Source organism: Macaca fascicularis, chromosome 6 (genome assembly GCF_037993035.2).
Source record: "Macaca fascicularis isolate 582-1 chromosome 6, T2T-MFA8v1.1".
In the NCBI taxonomy this organism is placed as follows: domain Eukaryota; kingdom Metazoa; phylum Chordata; class Mammalia; order Primates; family Cercopithecidae; genus Macaca; species Macaca fascicularis.
The window spans coordinates 94612243-94636872 of NC_088380.1; the positions used below are offsets into that span (position 1 = coordinate 94612243).

Sequence of the window (24630 nt, forward strand, 5' to 3'; positions counted from 1 at the left end):
TTTCCACCCTGAGGATGATTATGTTGGTAGTGAAGATGACATTGATGATGATGATAATAATAGCAACATTTACTGAACCCTCAGTATATGTCAGGTAGCAACATTTACAGAAGCCTTAGTATAAGCACTTGATTTGAACTATTGCATTGAAACCTTATCACAACCCTTCAAGATGGGCATTCCTAACCCCAGTTATGGATGGAGCTACTGAGTTTTGCTGTCACCCGGAGAGTTGGCCACTGCTTCTGTAACTGTGTGTACTTGGCTGTGTCTGTATTCCTCCTCTCCCACCTTGAATTTCCACCAGCCAAATCAGCATATTTCTTTTGAAGTCCTCGCTTTCACCTCCTGCAGAGATCCTTTCCTGAAAGTTGTTAGCAGTGTCTGCTTTTCACTGACAAGCTGGCTGATGTGGAGAAAGAGGGGTTGTGGGCAAGGCTAAGTGGTGGTCCCAGTGACCTGCTGCCTTGGTCTGGAGGCTTAACTCATGTCTGTCACCTCCTGGGCCTCTGTGAGCATTTGAGTTTGTCACCTTTCAACTAAAAAACCTTTAAATTCCTCAGCAGAACAGCTAGTTGATGGTAGAACCAGGACAAGAAACTGCATCTTTTGCTTGACTAGTTTTTATGTTCCCTTTACTCTATTATTTTTAACTTTTTCAGCATTTTAAAGCTATAGTTCATTGAGGCTAGGAAATATCACATTCTTATATACAGTGTAGATTGATTTGTCTGTGGAAATCGAGCGTTTCTGAGGTAATAGTTTTTACCGCCTCATACCTCTGATTGCTCAGCTCCTCATCATCTGTGCTTGCTCTCCTCAATAGCTTCCCTCAGTCACAGTGAGTGAGCCCAGGGGCAGAAATGAGTCCGTGCCTCTTACTCTCATCAGGGAAAAGGGAACCTATGGAATGGTCATGGTGACTTTTGAGGTAAGTTTACTCCGAAGTAATTTTATTTTAGTTACTTTTATTTTTATTTTTGAGACAGAGTCTTGCCCTGTTGCCCAGGCTGGAGTGCAGTGGCATGATCTCAGCTCAGTGCAACCTCTGCCCCCCGGGTTCAAGTGATTCTCCTGCTTCAGTCTCCCCAGTAGCTGGGATTACAGGCACGCTCCACCATGCCTGGCTAAGTTTTGTATTTGTAGTAGAGACAGGGTGTCACCATGTTGGCCAGGCTGTTCTTGAACTCCTGGCCTCAGGTGATCCGCCTGCCTAGGCCTCCAAAGTGCTGGGATTACAGGCGTGAGTCACCGCACCCGGCCCTGAAATCACTTTAAATGCGAACACTGGAGTTCATACCAGGTGGCTACAGTTTTGAAAATCAAAGTTCCTTGTATAATAAACACGACACAATACAATTAAAATAAAGATGAATACTTTTCTGATCTGATACATTTCATGATTAATATAAAAATGTTTTCCTTGCTGCTTGTGTATACAATGCTTACATGAAATACAAGCTAACATTTTAGTTATGTGGGAAAAATAAATCATAAGATAGAATAATAATGTTAATTCTATAAATTTCATAAAACTTTTATGATAAATGTTTTCAAAAATAGGAAATTTTAAAATACCCATGGATTACTTAGGTTTATGTAAAATTATTTAATATGTTGTCTTTCTCCATTTTATTTTTATTTTAGTTTTTTTTTTTTTGAGAGAGGATCTTACTCTGATGCCCCGGCTGGAGTGCAGTGGCACAGTCATGGCTCACTGCAGCCTCAATCTCCTGAGCTCATGCAGTCCTCCTGCATCAGCCTTCTGAATAGCTGGGAATACAGGTGTGCATCACCATGCCCAGCTAAGTTTTAATGTTTTTTGTAGAGATGAAGTTGCATTATGTTGCCCAGGCTGGTCTCGAACTCCTGAGCACAAATGATCCTCCCTCTTCAGCCTCCCAAAGAGCTGAGATTACAGTCATGACCCACCATGCCTTTCCCCTACCCCCCATTTTTTTCAGTACACCAAATGGATGGTGTTTATTGCCATTGCACTCCACCATGGGAATCCATAAATGTTACAGGATGTGGCATGAATATGATAAGCTGTGGGTGACGTGTATTTTTCAGGTACTAGATCTAATCATGTGATTTGATTGCTTACTGACCATGTGCCAATCATCGTGTCACCACATTGCTGTTCCGTGAGATACACATTTAAATCTCCAACTAATTTTTGTGTTTTCTGTGTTTTTTAGGATCCGCAACATGATCATACACTATTTTCAAACATTAGAGTGGTAGCAATTTCAGACACCAGTTTCTTTCCTAATTATCAATTGTAATATCAATAAAATGGAAACTTATATTTATGTAACACAATTCTATGGAAGCATAGAATAGTTTTGTTCATGCTTGTGGGTGTCCACATCATACGGTAGTTATGTTAACTACACAGAACATAGAACAGCAGAAGGCAATAATGCATGAAAAACATAATAAACACTAAATATGCAGTAGTCTTGCAAGTTCTACACTGGAAGTCATACACAATTTTTCAGGTACTTAGGAATATGCATTTAGACAATAAATTTTTGAAAGTTTTTCTGATAAATATTGGAAAAATTAGAAAATAATTGGCTGTAGAAAGAATAAATCATCCAGGTTAGAGTGTTTTCAACTTATCTATGGATGTCTAAAGTTATTTTATCAGATTTGTAGCCTGTTTTCTGTTTAAATAATTATAAGTAACATTTTTGGAGTGCTTAATATTGCCATATATTGTTGTAAGTGCTTTATATTGATTATAACTGCATACAGATAGCACCCCTCCCTGGCACTCGATCTCTCTCATGCTATTCTTAATTTTTTCTCTATGATACTTATTATCATATAACACACACCCATTCATTTATTTATCATTTATTCCCTTCCTTTAAATGTCAGGTCTATATGGTGCGGAGTTAGCGCTATTCACTGCTAAATCTTTAGTACCTAGAAGAGATGCGGCATGGAGTACTCAACAAATGCTTTTTTTAATGAATGATTTTATTCATTCTTCACATCTTCACATCCAGCTTGTGAAGTGGAAAATATTGGCATTTGATTCTGTTACTTGAGGGAATTTACTAATCTTGAATACCCTTTCTTCCAAAAAGAAATATTTATAGAGTATTTCTCCCCTCAGGTTTAACGTAATGCTTGAGAAAAAGCAGCTCATAGAAACCACGTACTTTAATGCAGTTATAGTCAATATCTATAATTACGTTATAGGACCTATTAATTTGAAGGGCAGAATGATGTAATTCTTTCAGAACATATTTAAACTTCAGATTTTTGTCAGCTGACATCACAATGATGCTTTCTCAATCTTGAGAAGTATTTTGTATTTATTGACGGCATTGTGTGTTTCTTTTCAGGTAGAGGGTGGCCCAAATTCCCCTGATGAAGATTTGAGTCCAGTTAAAGGAAATATCACCTTTCCCCCTGGCAGAGCAACAGTAATTTATAACTTGACAGTACTCGACGATGAGGTTGGCTAATGTTACATACCCAAATGGGACAAGGACCCTGTGTTGCAGGACACAGTCCTATATAAACTTAGTGTATTGTGGCCAGTCATACCTCAGCTATAAATAGCTGACTATTTTGGAATACATGTTATTATTATTTATCTTACTTAATTCACATTAAATTGTACATCTAAAAGCTGATGAATTTGAATATAACTAGCAACCATACATAATACAAACATTTAAGCATTTTGTATACCCAGATAATCTATTTGTGTTCGTGCTTTCAATTTTGAGCAAGAACAGTACTAACCTGGAATAAATATTTTACCACAAAAGCAAAGAAAAATTCTACTTAAGTTGATATTCTTTTGTTTGGATATTTTTAATGTTCACATTTATGGGAAGGTTTTTATTATTTTCATATTTCACATTGAGACTACCAAGAATAGAGATACATGATACAGCTAGCTTAACTGCTAAGAAAAGAATGAATCTGAGCAATAATGTGCAAGGATGTCCCCCACATGAGCTAAACAAGAGAAAACATGACTTTTTAGAAAAGAAACTAAATTTTGCCAGAAAAGAAAACAAAAAGAAAATAGCTGGGAGTTTGTAACCCTCCCTCTACCCTCCTACAAATATTCCGAAACTAAATCACAAGAAACCTCAAGAGAAGGAAAAAAAATGTATTAGAGTATTAGAAGACATTATGAGAAAAGAGTTCTTCTCTTGAAAAAAATAAAATATTTGGAAGCATTGATATCCCTAGTTCCTCTGGTTCTGGAAGCAAGCAAAAAAAAACCTTTTGTTTTAAGATCTCAGAGCATTGAACGGGCTATAATTTGGGGAGATGATTAATTATACATTTTGATTGTAAATTTGAAAGATCAATCAAATCATAACATTTTATTTTTAAGATAAATAGCTTTGCTTTTTGTATTGCTACTGATGGAGGTAAAAGTATGCATTTTTTTCTTCACTTTTATTTCTAAAATAGAGTTTGTGGTGAATGAAAAGCTCACACAGCACTGTGGAGATTAACCCCAAGATTTCTCTGCAGGAGCATAAAAAAAAAAGAAAAAAAAAAACCCAAAAAAGCAAAAATTGCACTTTAACAGTGTCAGCATTTTTCCTAGTAGTGACTCTTACAGCTTTTTCTCCAGAGAGGCATGATGTGTATCTCGAAAAGCATATATTGGTGTCACATGTTTAACTCCTAAATTAACAACCATTTGGAGAAAAGCAAGAATAATTCACAAGGAAAACTAACAATTTTTATGTAATGTTTAACGTACTTTCCAGATTCTTAGGTATTATTAGATTTTCAGTACTACTTCTGACCCTACCAAACTGATAAAACTGATAGAAATGTATGACAGTTTTTTACTGTTTAATCTTTGGAGTTATCCAAGGACCAGTTAAGGTTGAAAGACATTATACTTATACTTCATTAGTTGTACTGTTGCTTCATTACGTTTTCTTTTCCTGTCTAAAATACGTTATTTACCTGTGGAAAATATTTTATTAATTGGAGACTAAACAAGCCTTTCTATTTGCTCCCTCAGTTAGAGAATTTTTATTTCTATGTGATTGTATTGAAACATAATGACTTGTTACACTTTAGTTTCTTTCCAGGTGTTTTGGCTGTTGATGTTTTGCCTCTGTTTATATTCCTTTAACAGGTACCAGAAAATGATGAAGTATTTTTAGTTCAACTGAAAAGTGTAGAAGGAGGAGCTGAGATAAACACCTCTAGGAATTCAGTTGAAATCATCATTAAGAAAAATGATAGTCCCGTGAGATTCCTTCAGAGTATTTATTTGGTTCCTGAGGAAGACCACATACTCGTAATTCCAGTAGTTCGTGGAAAGGACAACAATGGAAATCTGATTGGATCTGATGAATATGAGGTTTCAATCAGTTATGCTATCGCAACTGGGAATTCCACAGCACATGCCCAGCAAAATCTGGACTTCATTGATCTTCAGCCAAACACAACTGTTGTTTTTCCACCTTTTATTCATGAATCTCACTTGAAATTTCAAATAGTTGATGACACCATACCAGAGATTGCTGAATCGTTTCACATTATGTTACTAAAAGATACCTTACAGGGAGATGCTGTGCTAATAAGCCCTTCTGTTGTACAAGTCACCATTAAGCCAAATGATAAACCTTATGGAGTCCTTTCACTCAACAGTGTTTTGTTTGAAAGGATAGTTATAATTGATGAAGATAGAATATCAAGGTATGATTTATTTTAAATATATTGCTACCATTATTTTAATATATTATTCCAAGATTTTAGTTTTGTGATGTTGGACACAACAACGAACTGTTAGAATATGTGTCATTTTTTCTACCATGGCTTCATTGTTTTCTTTCTTATTTGGAGTGTGATTTAATTATGCAAATGATTTATAGTATAGTAGTTCCCTAGGACGCATTCACATATCTACACCTTCATATTAAAAATGTTTTTTTCCACCAGGCATGGTGACTCACTCCTGTAATCCCAGCACTTTGGCAGGCTTAGGGGGAGGATTATCTTAGGCCGGAAGTTCGAGACCAGCCTGGGCAACAAAGTGAGACCCCGCCCACAAAAAATAAAATAAAATAAAATAAAATGAAAAGATTAGCTGAGTGTGGTGGTGTCCACCTGAAGTCCCAGATACGTGGGAGGCTAATGCAGGAGGATTGCCTGAGTCCATGAGGTTGAGGTTGTAAGCTCTGATCACACCATTGCACTTCAGCTTGGGCAACAGAGTATGACCCAGTCTCAAACAAAAAACAAATCAGTTGTTCTTTTGTTACATAGATTCTGTTTTTATCAGTGTCTAATGGACAACTTGACATTGGGAAGGCTAATCTAAGGGAAATAAAGTGTACTATGTGACAATATGTATTTCTTTTAAAACATTTAAGATTTGAAGAAATCACAGTGGTTAGAAATGGCGGTACCCATGGGAACGTCTCTGTGAATTGGGTGTTGACACGGAACAGCAGTGATCCCTCACCAGTAACAGCAGATATCACACCAAGCTCTGGAGTTCTCCATTTTGCACAAGGGCAGATGTTGGCAACAGTTCCTTTTACTGTAGTTGATGATGATCTGCCAGAAGAGGCAGAAGCTTATCTACTTCAAATTCTGCCTCACACAATCCGAGGAGGTGCAGAAGTGAGCGAGCCAGCAGAGGTATAACTCTTGTTACGCTTTACACTTGTTAATATTTCTGTGCTGTAGAAGAACCAAAGAGTTTGATCATACACATCAACTTTATGTTTAGTTTGAAGGGACAGGAAAAACACTGGCTTTGGAAAGATAGTTTTCTTGTTCAGTATTCCTTCTGAAAATAAATATTTTACTCTCTAAAAACTTCCACAAACTGATTTAGGAATATTTCCAAATCTGTTTTTGGTTCATCTTTTACTCTATTATGTGTAGGAAGTCATCATTTTTAGACATGAAATATTAATATTCAAATTAGAATAACATGGAAAATACAGAATTTGATAATCTCAGATGTGAGAATTCTATACTTTTAATATTTTATTCCTTTATCTGCAGCTTTTGTTCTACATTCAGGATAGTGATGATGTCTATGGCCTAATAACATTTTTTCCTATGGAAAACCAGAAGATTGAAAGTAGCCCAGGTGAACGACACTTATCCTTGAGTTTTACAAGACTAGGAGGGACTAAAGGAGATGTGAGGCTGCTTTATTCTGTACTTTACATTCCTGCTGGAGCTGTGGACCCCTTGCAAGCAAAAGATGGCATCTTAAATATATCGAGGAGAAATGACCTCACTTTTCCAGAGCAAAAAACTCAAGTCACTACAAAATTACCAATAAGAAATGATGCATTCCTTCAAAATGGAGCTCACTTTCTAGTACAGGTACTTTTAGTATTAAAATAATCATAATTTTGGTTAACCCTCAAGTGTACTAATCTGTGTGAAAGAATTAACTAAAATTATTTTGACTTTGTTATTTTGCTGTCATTTATATTTTGTTACTAAAAGTTATTTAGATAGTTGGAAGAGAGATGATGTCTGCTCCTGAGGTGTATAAGGATAAATAAGACAAGAATTTTTACCAAAGTTAATATTTTAATTATGTGACATTAAAAGTACACCAGACGTGAAATGCCAGTCATGCAAGTCAGACTGTCATGGATAACATAGTAGAGTAACTTACAAACTATTACAGGGGAGGGCAAGAGAAAGAGAGGCTAACTATGCTTTGAATTGATTTGGGAAAATATGACATAGGAATAGGATTTGTAGGATAAGTGTGTTTTCATAATGAATATTACAAGGAAAATATTTCAGAAATAAAGCAATATGAGAATTTATTTTTCTTTTTTTTGAGACAGAGTCTCACTCTGTCACCTAGGCTGGAGTGCAGTAGCACGATCTCAGTTCACTGCAACCTCCACGTCCTAGGTTCAAGCGATTTTCCTGCCTTAGCCTCCCGAGTAGCTGGGATTACAGGTGCCTGCCACCACACTCAGCTGACTAATTTTTGTGTTTTTAGTACAGATGGGGTTTTGCCATGTTGGCCAGGCTGGTCTTGAACTCCTGACCTCAGATAATCCACCCGCCTGGGCCTCCTAAAGTGCTGGGATTATAGGTGTAAGCCACCGCTCCTGGCCCAAGAAAAATTTTATAAATACTTTTAAATAATATACTAAAAAATCAATTTCTTTGTCTAGGTAGAATCTCTGTACCTTCAACTGTTTAGTAAAGTCCCCATAACATATCCTTCCATTTTACATATTTCATTTCTTCTGCTAACCAAAATATTATTTTTATGACCAAAGTGTAAAATATCTGCACTCATTTATGATACTGTTGTTGTTTTCCATGTGTTGATTGCTTGACACTTAAATTCCAAAATCAAAGAGTGCTTATTAAATTATGTAAACCAATTAAATACAGAATCAGATAGTGTGAATGGACTGACAAGGAAAGAGCTAAAATCTTATGTTGCCATACATTTTGCCAACTGAAGTATATAGCAAATGAAATATTCTATTTCACTAATTTCTTTGAATCTTACCACATTTAAGTATGTTTCATATTTTGTCTAGATTTTCTTTTATGATGGATTTATTATTCCTTTCTCTGGAGTTTCTGATTGTCCCTTTTCTATATGTTATCTTCACTATATTTTTGAGACCTTGCTGCTATCTTCCTGTGCGTGTTGAATGTTGAGTTTAGCTAAACTAACTGCTTTCTATGCTTGTTTTATATCTGTTGTCTGGGATGCTTTTTACTGAACTCCTGAATTTTCTTAATCTCTTGCCTTTTCCTTCTGGGATTATGTTGTAGTTTTATTGTACTATATCTACCCTCAAACACATGTGTTGAAATTATATATGTAAAGTAAACTTTTTGAGTCTTTGAGCACCTGAAATGTGAAATTTTATACTCATATTGATAGTTTGGCTTGGTAGAAATTTCTAGATTAAAATAATTTCTTCTTCAGAACTTGAAAGGAATTGTTGTTAAGCTTCCAGAGTTGCAGATGAGAAATTTGAAGGGAAGGAAATGATTTATCTTTTAGATAAGTCGATCTTTGTCTCTGAAGGCTTTTTACAACTGTTTGTTGGTGTTCTGAATTTTGTAAGACTGTGTCAGCACTTGGTAGGGTGACTGTTTTCATTTTGAAGACTCCCGCCTTTTTTTAAGCTGAGCCTCCAGGCATACTTGTGCTGTTAGTGCATTTTTCGAGAACTCTTGTCCAAGGGGCTTAGTGGGTAACCTGTTGTGGGGATGTAGGATTTGTCAGTATGTAGGTGACACCTTTTTGTAATATATCTACACAGAGGGAGGCATTTGCCATCTTCCCCAGAGCCCTGCACTAATGGCAGTAGATCCTGATCTTCACCTTTATTATTATTAATTTTTGTTTTCTTGCATCTCCTCCAAGTGGGAAAATTTTCATGTGATGCGTGCTTCTACTTGTGAGGATAACTCACTCTCTGGAGGACCCTTGGATTTTTCTTGGAGTGGACAGATGGGGAAGATGGCTCTATTCACAATTGTGTCTGGTTTGTCCTGTGGCTTGTGGATGCCAGGGAGTCTGGATCTGTGAAGTGAAATACTGCAAATGGCCATGCAAATGGCCATGCACATGACTTGGGCCCTTGTGAGCATTAAGTTAAAACAACTAGAATGCTGCCACCAGAACACATTTAGAGCTATATTTAGAAACTAAAAAACAAAACCAAAAAAACCCTCTGGCTTTATACAAAAACATGACATAATTTGTTTGCTTTTAAACATTGATTTTATTAATATGGAAATGCATACTGATTTTACTAGTTCACACTTACAGTAGCATTTCTGAAGTTTCAAGACTGTCTGGGGTACAATTTGTTGAGTTTCAGAATTTAATGGAATTTTTTTTATGTCAGCACTTGTTTGTCTTCTGTGCTGTCAGTGTCCTCAGGTTTCAGGGTTTCAGAACATTCTCATAAGTATATGTTCAAGGATTTTTTGGAATGTTTTGGTGCCTAGTGTTCTCCCTTTTGTTTGTCTCCAGTCTGGCATCATCTATAACTCATACAAGAACCAGATTATTAAAACAAGTGGAATGAGGCCAAGATTTTACGCAGTTGCTTTTGCTTTCATGGAGGCCTGGGCATTCTGACATATGTGGAATAGTTGCGGTGATGTGATAAAAAGTTTTGAGAATTGATGATGCAGAAACGTTGTTCTGGAGTTAGAGAGAATGTTTTTGTTATTTTAGCTTTCTAATTTCTTTTCTCATAATTCCTCAAAAGTAGTTTTTACTATGAATAGAGACAGTAAAAACTGTGCTAATATATATAAAAAATCTGTACCAATATCAGTATCCTCTATGTTAAACTTTTAATCTTTTGAAAAAGTCCAATATTTCTGTCCAAGTAGCTGCAGAGAATTCTTGTATAAATACATCCTTTGTACGAGTCAGATATTATACTAGCTACTCTGCCTCAGTATTCTATATAAATATGACAGAATTAATTTTTGATAACACTTGAAAACGAAGAAAAAGTTGCAGAAGGATGTAATTAATATCTGATTTTTGGTGATCCTGGATTAGAAAGTTGCACCACTAATTTCAGACTCAATTCTTTATGTATCTCTCTATATAGTTAAAAAACATAGGTCTTACGGTGCAGTTAATTTAACACTTGCTTAGGGGGAAAAAGGCATTATTAGTCACTGACATAAGTCATTGAGGTTCAAAACAGTTGTAGGTTCTGGAAGGCTGGTTGGAATAAGAGGGTTGTGTAGTTTTCATAGTACGTAATGGATGAGCAACTCAAGAATAGGAAGCCTCAGCCTCTGCAAGCAAAGTTGAATGAAACTAAAGAAAGGAGAATTCTTTAGTTGCTCCTCATTCTTTAGTAACCCTCTCAGCTAAATACATTAGTCTGAGGTGCAGCTTTTGGCAAGCATGGGGTTACTAATGTGCTGTCCCAGTGGAAAACTATTTGAAAGTAAAGAACGATTCTTTATGAATGAATAGAGCAGTTTGATTTAGCAGATGGAACCCAGACAAAAAAAGGCTTATAGGCTAGGAAATAAGCCATGTACAATTAACATTTTCTTTTCCATCAGTTCATTTCATAACCGTCTATATTTTCTTTCTAATTTGTCAAAAATACTATATGTAAGATTAATCGTATAACATTTTTGATAAGTATAGGGAAATATGACTTACATATTTCTTTCTTTTTAGAAAGTTTTGAGTAAAAATATATTGATTTTTTCTTGATACTTAACACAGTGTTATCCGTTTAGCTCTTTTTGAATATACAGCAATGAGAATGTTCATTCACAATCATGTGCTTGGTCATACGTGACCAGTGTATTTTAGAAATATCTTTGCCTTATGACAATACACACCCTTATATTTATATACCATTCAAATATATGTATTTTATTTAACTTTGTGCTATTTTGTAAGATAAATATATATGTGTGTATATATTCCTTTTCTCTAGAAAGAATGACAGTTGCATGACTTTATCTTTACATTTAATTTACATTGCAAAGTAAATGCAGTATACTAAAAATCATGTTTTATTTTATGTGACTTCATCTATATGCCAATACTTGACAAAATTGATCAATCTAATTTTTTTCTTTTTTCGAATGAGTATTTACCAAAACCAAAATTATTTATGTCTTTCTCCTGTATGTGATTTTTTTAAAGCAAAATGTGTGACATTTAAAAAAGACATTTACTTTTATTCGTTAACATGTACTATTCATCACAAAGTAGGAGGGAAATCAGTACGAGTCCTGTCCACGTGTGGAAAATCAATTTAAATCACAGTTCTACTGGTGGTTACTTAGTGTCATCATTTCAATATTATAAAGCCTAACAGAGGGCTTTAAAGAGTGGGAGAGACATGTTTTATTAAGTTAAAAATTGCATTTTATTTTAATATTTAAAATCCCTATGGTTTTTGTAGTCCTGTAATGATTACCTATTCCTGCACTCTTGAAGTGAACACTGTGTCCTTTGAGAAGTTAGATTTTGAAAAGTTAGAATATTGAAAACGTTGAATGTTTGTGATTTATCAGAATTCTTATAGAGCTCAGATTGTGTAGAAGGGAGGAATTAACAAATATTTATTGTGAAGCCGCTGCAGTTTCAAGTCTATGTCAAGCCTATGTCATGTATTGGGAAAATGCTGAAAAGGACACAGACCCATAAGAGTTCTACAGACCTGTTGGGAAGTAAAAATCTGGAATGCATCAAATGATGATAAACCAGCAATATGTAAAGTGTATAACTACAGGGATACTATATGTTATACATTGCAGTTCTTTAAATGTAAAGAAGCATGAAGTTATAAATGGAGTTGTGAGTGGTCTTCTGATACTGAATTTTGTCTGGAGGAGAAGGGAAATGGGGGATGATTAGAAGTCTGGGTCAGTGGAAGACAGGAAGGAGATGTGGACGACTGATATTTGGCTTTAAGGTCAAGGTAGTTGGATGTAGGTGGCAAGGAGGAAAAGCAGGTGGTGGCACTGGCGATGATACTAGTGAAGGAGCCTGGAACAGGGACAGTGATTTGGATATTGTATATGTAAGGTGTTTGTGTGACATTTATATGATGTCTGGTGGCAGTTGGCTATAATGATTTGGAATTAGAGGGAGAGATGCAGAGATTATTAAGGAGCAGGCATAAAATTATAAGATAAAGAGTTTAGGGAGACCCCTGGGGAATAATAATTGAGGGGCAGAAAGAGCTCCAGAGGCCAGGGAAGGAGATTGAAAAGGGATGGTGAATGAGGGAGGAGGAGAATAAAATTGCCAAGTTATTGGTGACCTCTACCTATGCTTACTTTGTCGCCCCATGCTGTTACGCTTTTTGAAAACATTTCTGTTCTATCAATTCTTATTACTTTTTTTGTGTTTTTGTTTATTATAGTTGGAAACTGTGGAGTTGTTGAACATAATTCCCCCAATCCCGCCCATAAGCCCTAGATTTGGGGAAATCTGCAATATTTCTTTACTGGTTACTCCAGCCATTGCAAATGGAGAAATTGGCCTTCTTAGCAATCTTCCAATTATTTTGCATGAACCAGAAGATTTTGCTGCTGAAGTGGTAAGTAGGCTCTTTCTTACTGATGGGGGCTAATGAATATGAAGTAATGTACCAACACTATTTTTAAAATAGGATCAGCATAACACTGTTTTAAAAATAGGATCAGCATATAGGGTTAACAGATCTTAAACAGCTTCACCGTGTACAAGAAAGTTTCAGTATGTCATTTGAAATAGGTAACTGATGATTACGTGATTTTCCCATCATGTTTTACATTATTAGATAGAATGAAATTAGAATTAATTGCTCACAGTGAGTGTAGGATATTTTGATTTGACAGCTTTCAGACAGTTCTATGACATTTGATACTACATTGGTAGCCAAACATAAAGTTTTTTTTGTTTTTTTTTGAGAGAGGATTTTACTGTGTCATCCAGGCTGGAGTGCAGTGGCGTGATCTCAGCTCAGTGCAACCTCTGCCTCCTGAGTAGCTGGGACTACAGATGTGTGCCACCACTCCTGGCTATTTGTTTTATTATTACTATTTTTAGTAAAGATGGGGGTTTCGTCATGTTGCCCAGTTTAGTACCCAACTCCTGAACTCAAGTAGTCAACCTCCCTCGGCCTCCCCACGTGATGGGATTACACACGTGAGGCATGGTGCCTGGCGTATAAACCTTTTCTTTCTTTTTTTTTTTTTTTTTTCTTAATGGCCAAGACATGGCACCACAGGTGTGCTTGACCTACTTCATTTCTGAGCATTCCATATGTTTGGGTTGGAGTGAGGTGGCCAGCTTGGGTCTTATGCTTGATGGTGGAGATGATGGTGGTAAAGCTGTGGAATGCTAAATCTTAAGAATTTTTTACTTTATATATACAATATATGTAAATTTTTGCATATAGACATATAAAAATTTCACATGCAGAGCACACCATCCCTCCCCTTCAACCATGCCCTGGTTGAATTTCTCTCTTAGGGAGGGCTCTTCCTTTAGCCTTACCATTTCCTGAGTCATAGTTTGTCCAAGACCTTCTCCAAATCCCCCACACTTAAATTTGATTTAAACTGAGTTGAGGTTTAGATCTGAAAGCAGGAGAGTTGTTTTCGTTATCAAAGCCTTATGTTAAAATATGGTGACCTCAATTTCCATTGTATATTAACATCTATAAATGGACAGAGACGTTTCATTTTTCAAGATGGTTTTGATTTTTCATGTTTTTCTGAATACACTTCTAAAAACAGGAAAGCATTTACTTTGCTCTTAAGGAATGGATTGCTTTTATTTATCTTAGATAGCTGTAAATTTACCATTTCATATTTTTCCCTTAAGAAAAATTAGCTTTTAGGAAGTTTTGGGCTCCTTGGACCTGCATTCTTCCCCTCTTGGGAAACAGCAGAAAAACTAGGAGTTTTCCTTTGTTTGTTTCAGATACAGCCTGGATGATACCCACTCCCTCAAGGTGATTCAGGGTCCCAGCCCTCTGTTACTTCTTTTGTCTTCCCTAAGAATCTTTGCTCACTAGTCTCAGGTTATGACCATTGTTAGGTGAAGTAGCAGAATGATTAATGGTGAAAATTAATCATTTTTTTCCCAAGATGAGCTTAAAGGGCAAAGAAAAAATAAAACAGCATACTCCTCTTTTAGGAGCATAAAAGGAATAGCGTAATCTAACCATTAAATATTCCTTTATATTCTTCCTTTGAAAAAACTTCATCATGATCTATAGTGATGCTTTTATTATATATTTTTAAAGTGTACTCCCCTTGAATGAAACCACCAAATACAATTTGTTTCAGAATTATTATAATAGCTTCCATTTATTTGACTTATACTGTAGAGAGGCACTGTTCTAGATACTTTACTTAATTAAACAATTTGTAATCCTCACTGCAAACTTGCAAAATAGGAAATCATTAGCTTTATTTCACATGAGAAAATTAGGATCAGAGAGGTTAAGTAACTTGCTCAAGGTAACCCAGAGTCATGATAAAAATATCTGATTTTATTTCTATGGTATTTATCCTACTGGTTAGAAACATTTTTTTAAAAATTTTGCCCCCATCACTTAGGATGTATTTTATATGACATAATTTTCCAGTTTTAATCACTGAAGTTTATTTTTCAGTTTGTATTGTGATGGTAAGTTAATTCTATCTTCAGAGAACCTCTAATGGAAATTTATTCTTTAGCAAGATAGCTCTATGTTTTTCACAATTCTTTGAGTTTTAAAATATTTGTCTTTTATCAAGAAAACTCAGATTAGACACATTTTTGGGTGAGGGGTGTTTTGTATATAAATTTGGTTAGCAAAAATTAATAAAAATATATTTAAAGTTATTTTCATGCTTAGAGGATTGTTTGGTTGTGTTTTAATGCATTTAATAGTTCACTTCTCTATATAGAATACATATGTTCACACAATAATATATGTACAAACTAATAGCAATACCAAAGCTTATATAATTTCTGAACATACATTTTAGAAGAAGTTGTTCTGTTCTTTTATTTTTATAAGGTATACATTCCCTTACATCGGGATGGAACTGATGGCCAGGCTACTGTCTACTGGAGCTTGAAGCCCTCTGGCTTTAATTCAAAAGCAGTGACCCCAGATGATATAGGTCCCTTTAATGGCTCTGTTTTGTTTTTATCTGGGCAAAGTAACACAACAATCAACATTACTGTCAAAGGTGATGACATACCGGAAATGAATGAAACTGTAACACTTTCTCTAGACAGGTAAGAACAAAACAACCAAATGTTTAGTAATATTTATGTTTGAGTTCTCTTCAATAACTTTGATTTTTGTTTTATTCTTTTTTTCTATATAAAGTAAAAAAGAAAAATCAAGTAAATAGTGTTATACTGGCCTTCAGACTGTTCTGTTATTTGTTGATGGCTTCTGATTAGACTATGAGTATAATTATATGTTTCAGTGAATTTTTACCCTGCTATTCATTGTGAAGAAGCACTGCAGAGAGAATTTATGGAAGGTATCAGATAAATATGAAACATAGCTAATATGTTGTTATATTTTAAAAAAAGGCACAAATCTAAATCTAAAACGTTAGGTTAAGCAAACAGTTCTGCTGGCTTTATGTTCAACAGAAGAGAGGACTAGAGCTTGTGAGTAAAAAGAAAGCATTAATCTTCATATAATAAAATTCTCTTTTTTACATGGATCTTAAACATTAATTTTATGATTATTTTCCAGAGAATCAAAAATTGCACAAAATTAAGAGATCCTCTGCAGTAATAATTAATAAGAATTGATTTAGCTTTTCTCAGTGGGTAATTTATATTAAGAAAATTTCACAATCTCTCAAAGAGTTTTTTTTTCAGTAGTTCAGAAAATCCTTTCTAAATATATAAAATACTGTGTTTAATGACCTCATAATTTTAAAAAATTAGGATCAGTCTTATCCCTGACACAAGTCTCTTTATATGAAAGTTGATTCATATTAGAGAAGGTTACTGTGACTTTTGGAGGGTTTTGTGCAATTCATGTTTAGAAACAATAAAATTCACAGATAAATTCAAGGGACATTTTGTGTTACATTATTCAAGACTAAAGTAGTAAAAATTATTTTATATAATCCCTGGATGTCTCTATATCAGTGTCTTATAGATTTCTCTTTGTAGGTGTTTTGTCTAAACACATTTTTAAAAATCTGATGACTAACTGATTTTTATTTTTATGTGAAAGAAAAGTATAGAATGTAGGCAACAAATTATTGAATGTCCACTGTTCCTTTTGCTTTCTTTCAAAACCACATTGTGTTTACTTCCTTTCTTACATAAAGAGTAAAACAAAACAACAACCAAAATACCAAGCAAACAAAAAAACCAAAAAGCAAAAACCAATTTACAACACACACACACACACAGAGTCTAGATGACTTATGGTTTTAATGTATGTTTCAGACCTTTTCTTAAGAAAAGGTGTTTCATACGATAAAAAAAATCAGTAAAATATAATGCAGTGTAAATTGGAAATTTAAAAAAAAATTTTTTTTCCTTAAGTAAGGTGTAAGCATTCAGTGGACAATCTTGAAAACAACTAAAGAAACAGAAACAGTGATGATAAACCAATGCTGTAGGAATCCATACAAACTTTGTTAGCTTAGTTGACAGTTTCTACTCTCAACTAAATGTTTAAAGAATGATTTCGATTATCCATCTGCAAATTGATAGTGACTATTCTTTATATTATTTCAAACTATTCATTTTAAAATCTTAGGTAACATTTGAAATTGAGTATAATTTTTAAGGGTTTATTTTGTTCTTCTTTTTCTTTCTCCTATGGGTAAAAATAGTACATAAGGAAGTACAAATCATGAGGTAGAAAATTTCAGAAATTATTGGGTCTTTTCAAATAGAGGAAGTTAGTTCATATATATATTAAAATGTTTTAATTTGATTAATAATTGTTGCATACTTGTATTATCTCATTTGTGTGTGAACAAGAATGAGCAAATTACATTTGAATGTTCAAGGACATTTAGTTAAATAAAATCTAGATACCATATTTTATGAAAAACTCCCTCTTAGTTTTGCAGTTTTAATGAAACTTGAGTGAAAGAATAAATGAATGCTAGCAAGTGTGATTACAATAAATCACAATACAATATTGCAATAAAAATAGTTAACAGTTTATTGTGATAACAGTTTGTAATTTTCTCTCAATGTCAAATCCGAGTTCAGATTCTCTATTTCAACTCAATATAGACAAAAGTTGCCCTGGTACTAAAAAACCTGTGGTGCTTTCAAATAACATGCTGGTTAAAAATATTCTATTTAGTTTTCCTCAGATCACAAACAATTTCATTATGCCAGTTTATTTCAGAAAAATTTTGGTATATGTGGTATATAACCCTATATTTATAAATGGTGCATTTGATTTTGAAAATGAAGCTATAGGGCTCTACATTTGACATGTGCTTTCAAGGCTGTTTGAAAATGGAATACACTGCAGATTTGGAAAAGTGTTTTGGTTTCCTGATAAAAGTTGTATTTAAGTAATATTTGACGTAATTAAAAGATATAATGATATGGCTTCTTTAGTATATTGCTGTGCAAATGATATAGGTATAGATTTCTCTAGTTACACAGTTTTGTTTTTTCTAACTCAAAGAATAACTGGCTTTAGATCTGAGAGGTTTTTATATTTTAAAAACCTAATTAAAGCTACTAAGTAATTATAAGCAGGGCTGAAAGAAATTTGTTCAGCTGCTGCGGTTTGTGAGCCTGTACAGTGCTTGGCAGGCACAAGCGCCTTGGAGGAGGCCTGGAAAGGAATGTTTTGAATGGGTCTTGACAAGCTTGCTGGCCATGGGGTCATCTTCCATAAGTGGGAACTGCTGAAGCTCTTGCTAGCATTTGTCAATAGCGAAGAATCCAGGGTGCAGAGTTCCCATAAAACCAGCATTACTAGCTCTTGGGAAAAAAAGGAAACCTTTCTTTAGCTTTATTTTTCCCTTGCCATTCTAAGTTTCTCGCAGTATTAGTGAGATTTTGGCAAATGGTGTCCTGCCTCCTGTTTTCCCCCTCCCACACTTCTTTCTGTGTTGACAGGGTAGAAACTGAAAGGTTTGTCGTGTATTTTGGGTAAGTGTACAAAATAATACCTTGTTTTTGGTGATTCAGTATTTTGTTTTGCAAGTGATTGTTTTTGGACAAGGCTGCTGTTCTGCATGATTACAGGTCTTGGGAAATTTTGCCTGTCCACCTGGCTGTGCATGCTTTGTGTGCAGTTTCATTTTCTAATAATAAGGGGAGCTTACACAAAGGTGTTTATTTATTTTTGATCCTAAGAGTTTTGCACTGTGAATGCACTTAAAATATTTTGAAATTTGAGAATTAGTGTAATGACATTAAGAAGAACTTAAACTTTTTAACTTTCCTTGTAGGTACACATAACGTCAAGAACAATTATTGTGCTGTACTTCTGAAATTTTTACCCAACATATTTTATGAATCTTGTAGATTGTTTAACAGAGAATTAGCAATCAATTAACTGAACGGTTCCACTGGTTTTCTGAGTGCATCTAAGCAATTTCTTGCTTATATCTCAGAGTCATATACAGAACTTTTCAGAATTTACATTTCACATAACAGTGGCATATTTTAAGAAAGTTTAAAAATAAATTTATTTAATGTTCAGAATGGATTTTTATATTTTGCATTCTGAGCCAGTTTTTTGTTTCCTAGCTTATATGGATATAATAACTTTTAATTAATGAGGATATTGATATAAACGATGGATAAATTTGCTATGAAAATCATAAGACTGTTTTAACAGTATAAAATAACTCTCCTATTATTTAGACTCTCTCTCTTCTGTGGTCACTAGCATGCTAGATATTATCAGATTTCTAAAAACTAGGGAAGGATGTCAATTCAGATTCTCTGTTAAATAGGAAGTGAGCTTTTCTTCTACATATTTCTACTTATGAATTGTGGTTTCATTGTGATTTGCGGTCTGAGCATGAATATATTTTTGGTTCAATAGGATGTGACATTTGGCAAGGTTTAGAGCAGCTTGCAGGATTGATAATTCTTAAGAGCCTGCTGGCTTTTTAACTCTCAGAATCTTGCAGTCCAAGTCCCTTTGATCATTCTAATTATGCTCTGAATGTTAAAACCAGAAATTTAAAAAACATATTGTTTTAATATGTTCTTTTGGAGATACATAGGAATTGGTATAACATGTCATGCATCTCAGATCTATTCTATTCTTTTTTTCTTATATTCCCTACATTTTCTTTTATACTAAAAGAAAAAAGCACAGGTTGAAAATTAAGGAGAATAGAAGACAGTTGAAGCCACAACATATTCCTAGGATGTAATTACAATTGTGTTTATTTTTTATCAACGTGGCTTGCTTTAGTCCATTTAGTTATCCAGCTATTATGTGCTCTATTCAGTTAGTATGATCTTATGTAATGAGTTTTAAAAATAAATTCAAGTGTATGTAAAATTGAAACATAATTTTAAGATACCTTCTAACTACGTGTTACAAATTAAATTTGTCTAAAACTGGAATCAAATCTGCAAATTTTGATACTTTATTTAAATAAAATATATTGATGACATTTGGTTACAGTATTCTTGGTGTACATATGTAGTGTTTGCTTTTTATCAAATAAAAAAGCTGTAATGAATTCAGAAATAGAAGTTCTTTCATAACTGTTAGGAGTAAAACTGTTTTGATCTTAAATGATTTCAACACACGTAAATTCACTTAAGGTCTAATTCCTCATAGCCTTCCTTTTCTTAATCCTGAAGAGTTGCAAATATTGCCTTAAAAGCCTGCAAAATTCAGAAGTAAAACTGGAAGTAGCAGGTGCTATTTTTCCCTCTGACTTCTCTAGGGTTAACGTGGAAAACCAAGTGCTGAAATCTGGATATACTAGCTGTGACCTAATTATTTTGGAAAATGATGACCCTGGGGGAGTTTTTGAATTTTCTCCTGCTTCCAGAGGACCCTATGTTATAAAAGTAAGTATGAAAAAAACTTCCATTTATTCTGTGCTCACAATTTTAGAAGAATGATCTCAAAGGGTTTGAACTTTTGTGGATTTTTTTTCAAGGAAGGAGAATCTGTAGAGCTCCACATCATCCGATCGAGGGGGTCCCTTGTTAAGCAGTTTCTACACTACCGAGTAGAGCCAAGAGATAGCAATGAATTCTATGGAAACACGGGAGTACTAGAATTTAAACCTGGAGAAAGGGAGATAGTGATCACCTTGCTAGCAAGATTGGATGGGATACCAGAGGTATGGGATTTTATTTTTTCTTTCTGTTTCTCTGTAAGATTGATAGTATTTGGTATATTATGAATATAAGTATTTTGAACATTGCAAAGAGACAGAAAAGAGGTGGGCAAGAAAAGATTGAGAAGTACATAGATTTGGAAAATTTTTAACAAAAGATTAAAAAATGAAGACTCATTCAAATTAGAATGGTGTATTTTTGCCCCACATAAAGAAATAACAAACAGTCTTAGACTTTCAGTGTGTGATCAGTTTTCATCTCCTTTTAGCTTTATTCATGTTAAGGCTTCCTTTAGGTAATATGTATTGACTGAACTTTTAATGATGTGGTTTTAAACTGAAGAAATTTTGCTATAGCATTACTTTGTTGAAAAAAAGAAATTCGAGTTTCATATTAATGGAACCAGGTATAGTTCCGTTATGCTTACTCAGCAATACATGTGTAACTCTCAAATTAATTTAGTTTTATTCACTTTTGTAAGTTTAAATGACTAGATCATCAGTGATAACATCCACTTTTCTTACCATTTTAGAGTAGTATCATTGTTTCTCTTTTTCTCTTTTTGGACAATGTATACGTATTTCTGGTGTCTCTCTTAATTGATAGGAGAATGTTAATTTTAAAAGAAATAATATCACCTCTTTTGTCCTTTCAGTGAGTTATATGCTTCTGAAAATTTGAGTATATTAATAATCTTGAATATTTATGTTTTTTAATTTGTTGTGAAAATGTCAACTTTATAATTTCCATACTTTGACACATTCATTTTAGTTGGATGAACACTACTGGGTGGTCCTCAGCAGCCATGGAGACCGGGAAAGCAAGTTGGGAAGTGCCACCATTGTCAATATAACGATTCTGAAAAATGATGATCCTCATGGGATTATAGAATTTGTTTCTGATGGTCTAATTGTGATGATAAATGAAAGCAAAGGAGATGATATCTATAGTGGTAATTTATTCTGTGTCTTCTATTGTATTTCTGTTTACTGAAGAAGAAATATAATTTTTTTAGTAACTAGTTATTGACAGTTGCTCACCCTGCCTTAGAAATTATACATAGTGCAGAATATTTTAGAATCATATTTAGGACCACGATTTTTATTTCTTACATAGTATTGTGATGATACTGATGACTTCAGTTATATTTCGATACCATTTAAGCATATGCAGTGCAACTCAAACACTCAAGAATGAGTCCATCCAAATAGGAAGAACCTTAAAACTAAGAACTATTGCTAGGGAACTATTGAGCTGACAGGAAATTATAAAGTTTATTTTTAGAGCAGTGTCTGTCTGAGTAAGGAAATCGCACTTGAGCATGCAGCTTCCTGTAACTGCTTTTAGCAGATATTTTTACGGGACTTTATGATAGGTGTGTCTAATTCATCATCCTTCTGTTTCCCATTCCGACTGACTTCTAAAATCCCAAACTAGAAGATATTGAGTCCATTTATTTAATTAATTATATAGTTACAGAGGGAGGAACAGGCTAATATATTTTTATATGTACCTTAAAAACTGTGCTAAGCAAATAGTTGGCAGTTACTAAAAAGTTTTGTTTTTATGTTTGTTTATTTAACAAATTTCTTTACTCATCATTTTAAAGTTTCGTATGTGTTCATATATATTATGTATGCTTCCATTTCACAGCTGTTTATGATGTAGTAAGAAATCGAGGCAACTTTGGTGATGTTAGTGTAGCATGGCTGGTCAGTCCAGACTTTACACAAGATGTATTTCCTGTACAAGGGACTATTGTCTTTGGAGATCAGGAATTTTCAAAAAATATTACCATTTACTCCCTTCCAGATGAGGTAAATGTTGCATATAACTTTCTGCCTTACTTGTTGTAGTTGATCAATAATTATTTTTGATTAAATAATTAAACATCTGGTAACGTATTTTGTGATAAAAGTTTGTGATAAAGAACTCAGGTGTGACAGTGTCTGACCATAAGCCAAAAGAGCAGTATTACGTTTTGGTCCCCCTGAAGACATGTTGAACTCTAGAACTGAGAGTGGTCAGTGACACTGCTCATGTATCCAGTATCAGGGCTTCTTAGTTGGAGAGGCAAAGCCCTTGGCTTGTATTTAGTCCCTTTGAAGGCAAGGTCAGCTATCAAGTGTCCTGTGGTGCAGTCTCAGCATCAGGACACGGGGTCGCATGAGTCATGGACCAAACATGGCATTTCTTCTTACTGATAGTAAAGAGAAAGATCTTAGTAACAACAGGGAGTGAACCTTTCCTAGGAGAGTGACACTTAGAACGGCTATGGAGACCAGTCCCCTTTCCCTCAGACCCATTCCTCAAGAGACAAAATTCTGACACCTTTCTGTTTTAGGGGGAGGGGAGCACCAGTTCACAGAGATGACGTGAAAAAGAAACAGTGTCCACCTGGGGATCCATGTAGGCTCAGAAATGTAGGGAATCAAATCTTGTTAGGACATGGAGTGAGGCCTTTATGACCCATGCAGGTGAAACTTCAGTGAGGTTTGTAAGAGGCCTTTGTGAGCTAGCTGAGCTTTAGTTACTATGACAAACTGCTCTAAGTGTTCAAAAAGTTATTTTTATGTTTCATCTTAAAAATCAACATGTTTCCCATTTTCCTGCAGAAATAATATGACCTCTGTGGTATATCTGTTTTTAGCTTATATAAGGCAAAATATCTATATTTCCATTAAATTTCATAGTTAGTCTAAATGAAATGGCTGTTTGTATGAATGCACATGAAAATTATTGTTTGGGGGGTCTGAGTCTTACCTGAATATGTTAGGGAAAGTTCTGCCTCTGAAAAGGAAATGAATAATAGTAGTGTTAATGGTGCTTTTTTTTAAAAAAAATACTCAATAATTTAAGAATATATAATGTAATTTATGTGTATAAGTCACCTGACTTAAAATATGTAACATTTTCCAAAGATTCCAGAAGAAATGGAAGAATTTACCATTCTCTTACTGAATGCCACTGGAGGAGCTAAAGTGGGAAATAGAACAACTGCAACTCTGAGAATTAGAAGAAATGATGACCCCATTTATTTTGCAGGTGGTATTGCTATCTTATTTGAATGAGTTCACATATTTATTAAACAGTATATATATATATATACACACACACACATATATATGCACATGCATACATACATTTATATACATATATTTAGCAATTTTTTTATTGAACATTTTCAATAAAGCACAATTGATGCTTGTTTAAAGATGATTTTGTAATTCATTCGAGTTACATTGTTATTTAATTTGTTTGAAGTTTTAACTAATACTTCAAAACTTTTTGAAGCAAAAAAAAATAAGTACTGTTTTATCTTTTTCCCCATTTCAAATTTCTAGGTATTTTTTTTCTTTTGTGCAGAAAAGAATACTTCTCCATGTGATTTCTTCAAATAACACAGTCTAGCTGGTTCAGGGCTAGATTATGTATTAGAAGGACCTGAGTATTGTGCCTGATGGATAGCCATGTACTATAATAACTAAACTAATATTTAAGGGAAATATTAATTAAAATTTCTTCATTTCGCCACTTTAACGCTTTCTTTAGAACTGTCTTTGGCCACCTGAGGCATCTTTTGGTTTTGTTTATGAAATGGTTGATGTGTAACTCTTTCTTGAATCCTTTTTGTCAGCTATATATGGATTAATTTACCCAATGCAGGAATTTTGTAGCCTTTTGTATTTTATTGATTTGTATTATTTCTGTCTTTTTTCTTTTTTTTTTTTTTTTTGAGATGGAGTATCGCTCTGTCATCAGGCTGGAGTGCAGTGGTGTGATCTCGGCTCACTGCACCTTCTGCCTCCTGGGTTCGAGTGATTCTCCTGCCTCAG

At 34.3% G+C, this 24630-nt stretch overlaps 1 protein-coding gene across 14 annotated transcripts in view; it reads left to right on the plus strand.

The window, feature by feature from the left end:
• The window catches only part of ADGRV1 (adhesion G protein-coupled receptor V1), a 597366-nt gene that overhangs the window by 53813 nt on the left and 518923 nt on the right, over nt 1–24630 (plus strand). For 13 of the 14 annotated variants that reach the window (XR_012413865.1, XR_012413864.1, XR_012413866.1 and 10 more), the window contains exons 5-16: nt 827–931; nt 3363–3476; nt 5141–5706; nt 6384–6654; nt 7027–7356; nt 12900–13076; nt 15534–15757; nt 20392–20518; nt 20611–20796; nt 21566–21746; nt 22448–22611; nt 23716–23839. Coding sequence is in view for 9 of the 14 variants with exons in the window: in XM_005557361.4 (XP_005557418.3) it covers nt 827–931; nt 3363–3476; nt 5141–5706; nt 6384–6654; nt 7027–7356; nt 12900–13076; nt 15534–15757; nt 20392–20518; nt 20611–20796; nt 21566–21746; nt 22448–22611; nt 23716–23839 (2569 nt within the window). In the remaining 5 variants the exon portion in view is untranslated. Of the gene's footprint in view, nt 1–826; nt 932–3362; nt 3477–5140; nt 5707–6383; nt 6655–7026; nt 7357–12899; nt 13077–15533; nt 15758–18392; nt 18626–20391; nt 20519–20610; nt 20797–21565; nt 21747–22447; nt 22612–23715; nt 23840–24630 lie in introns of those variants that run through there. The other variant, XM_065546495.1, reaches the window with a different exon arrangement.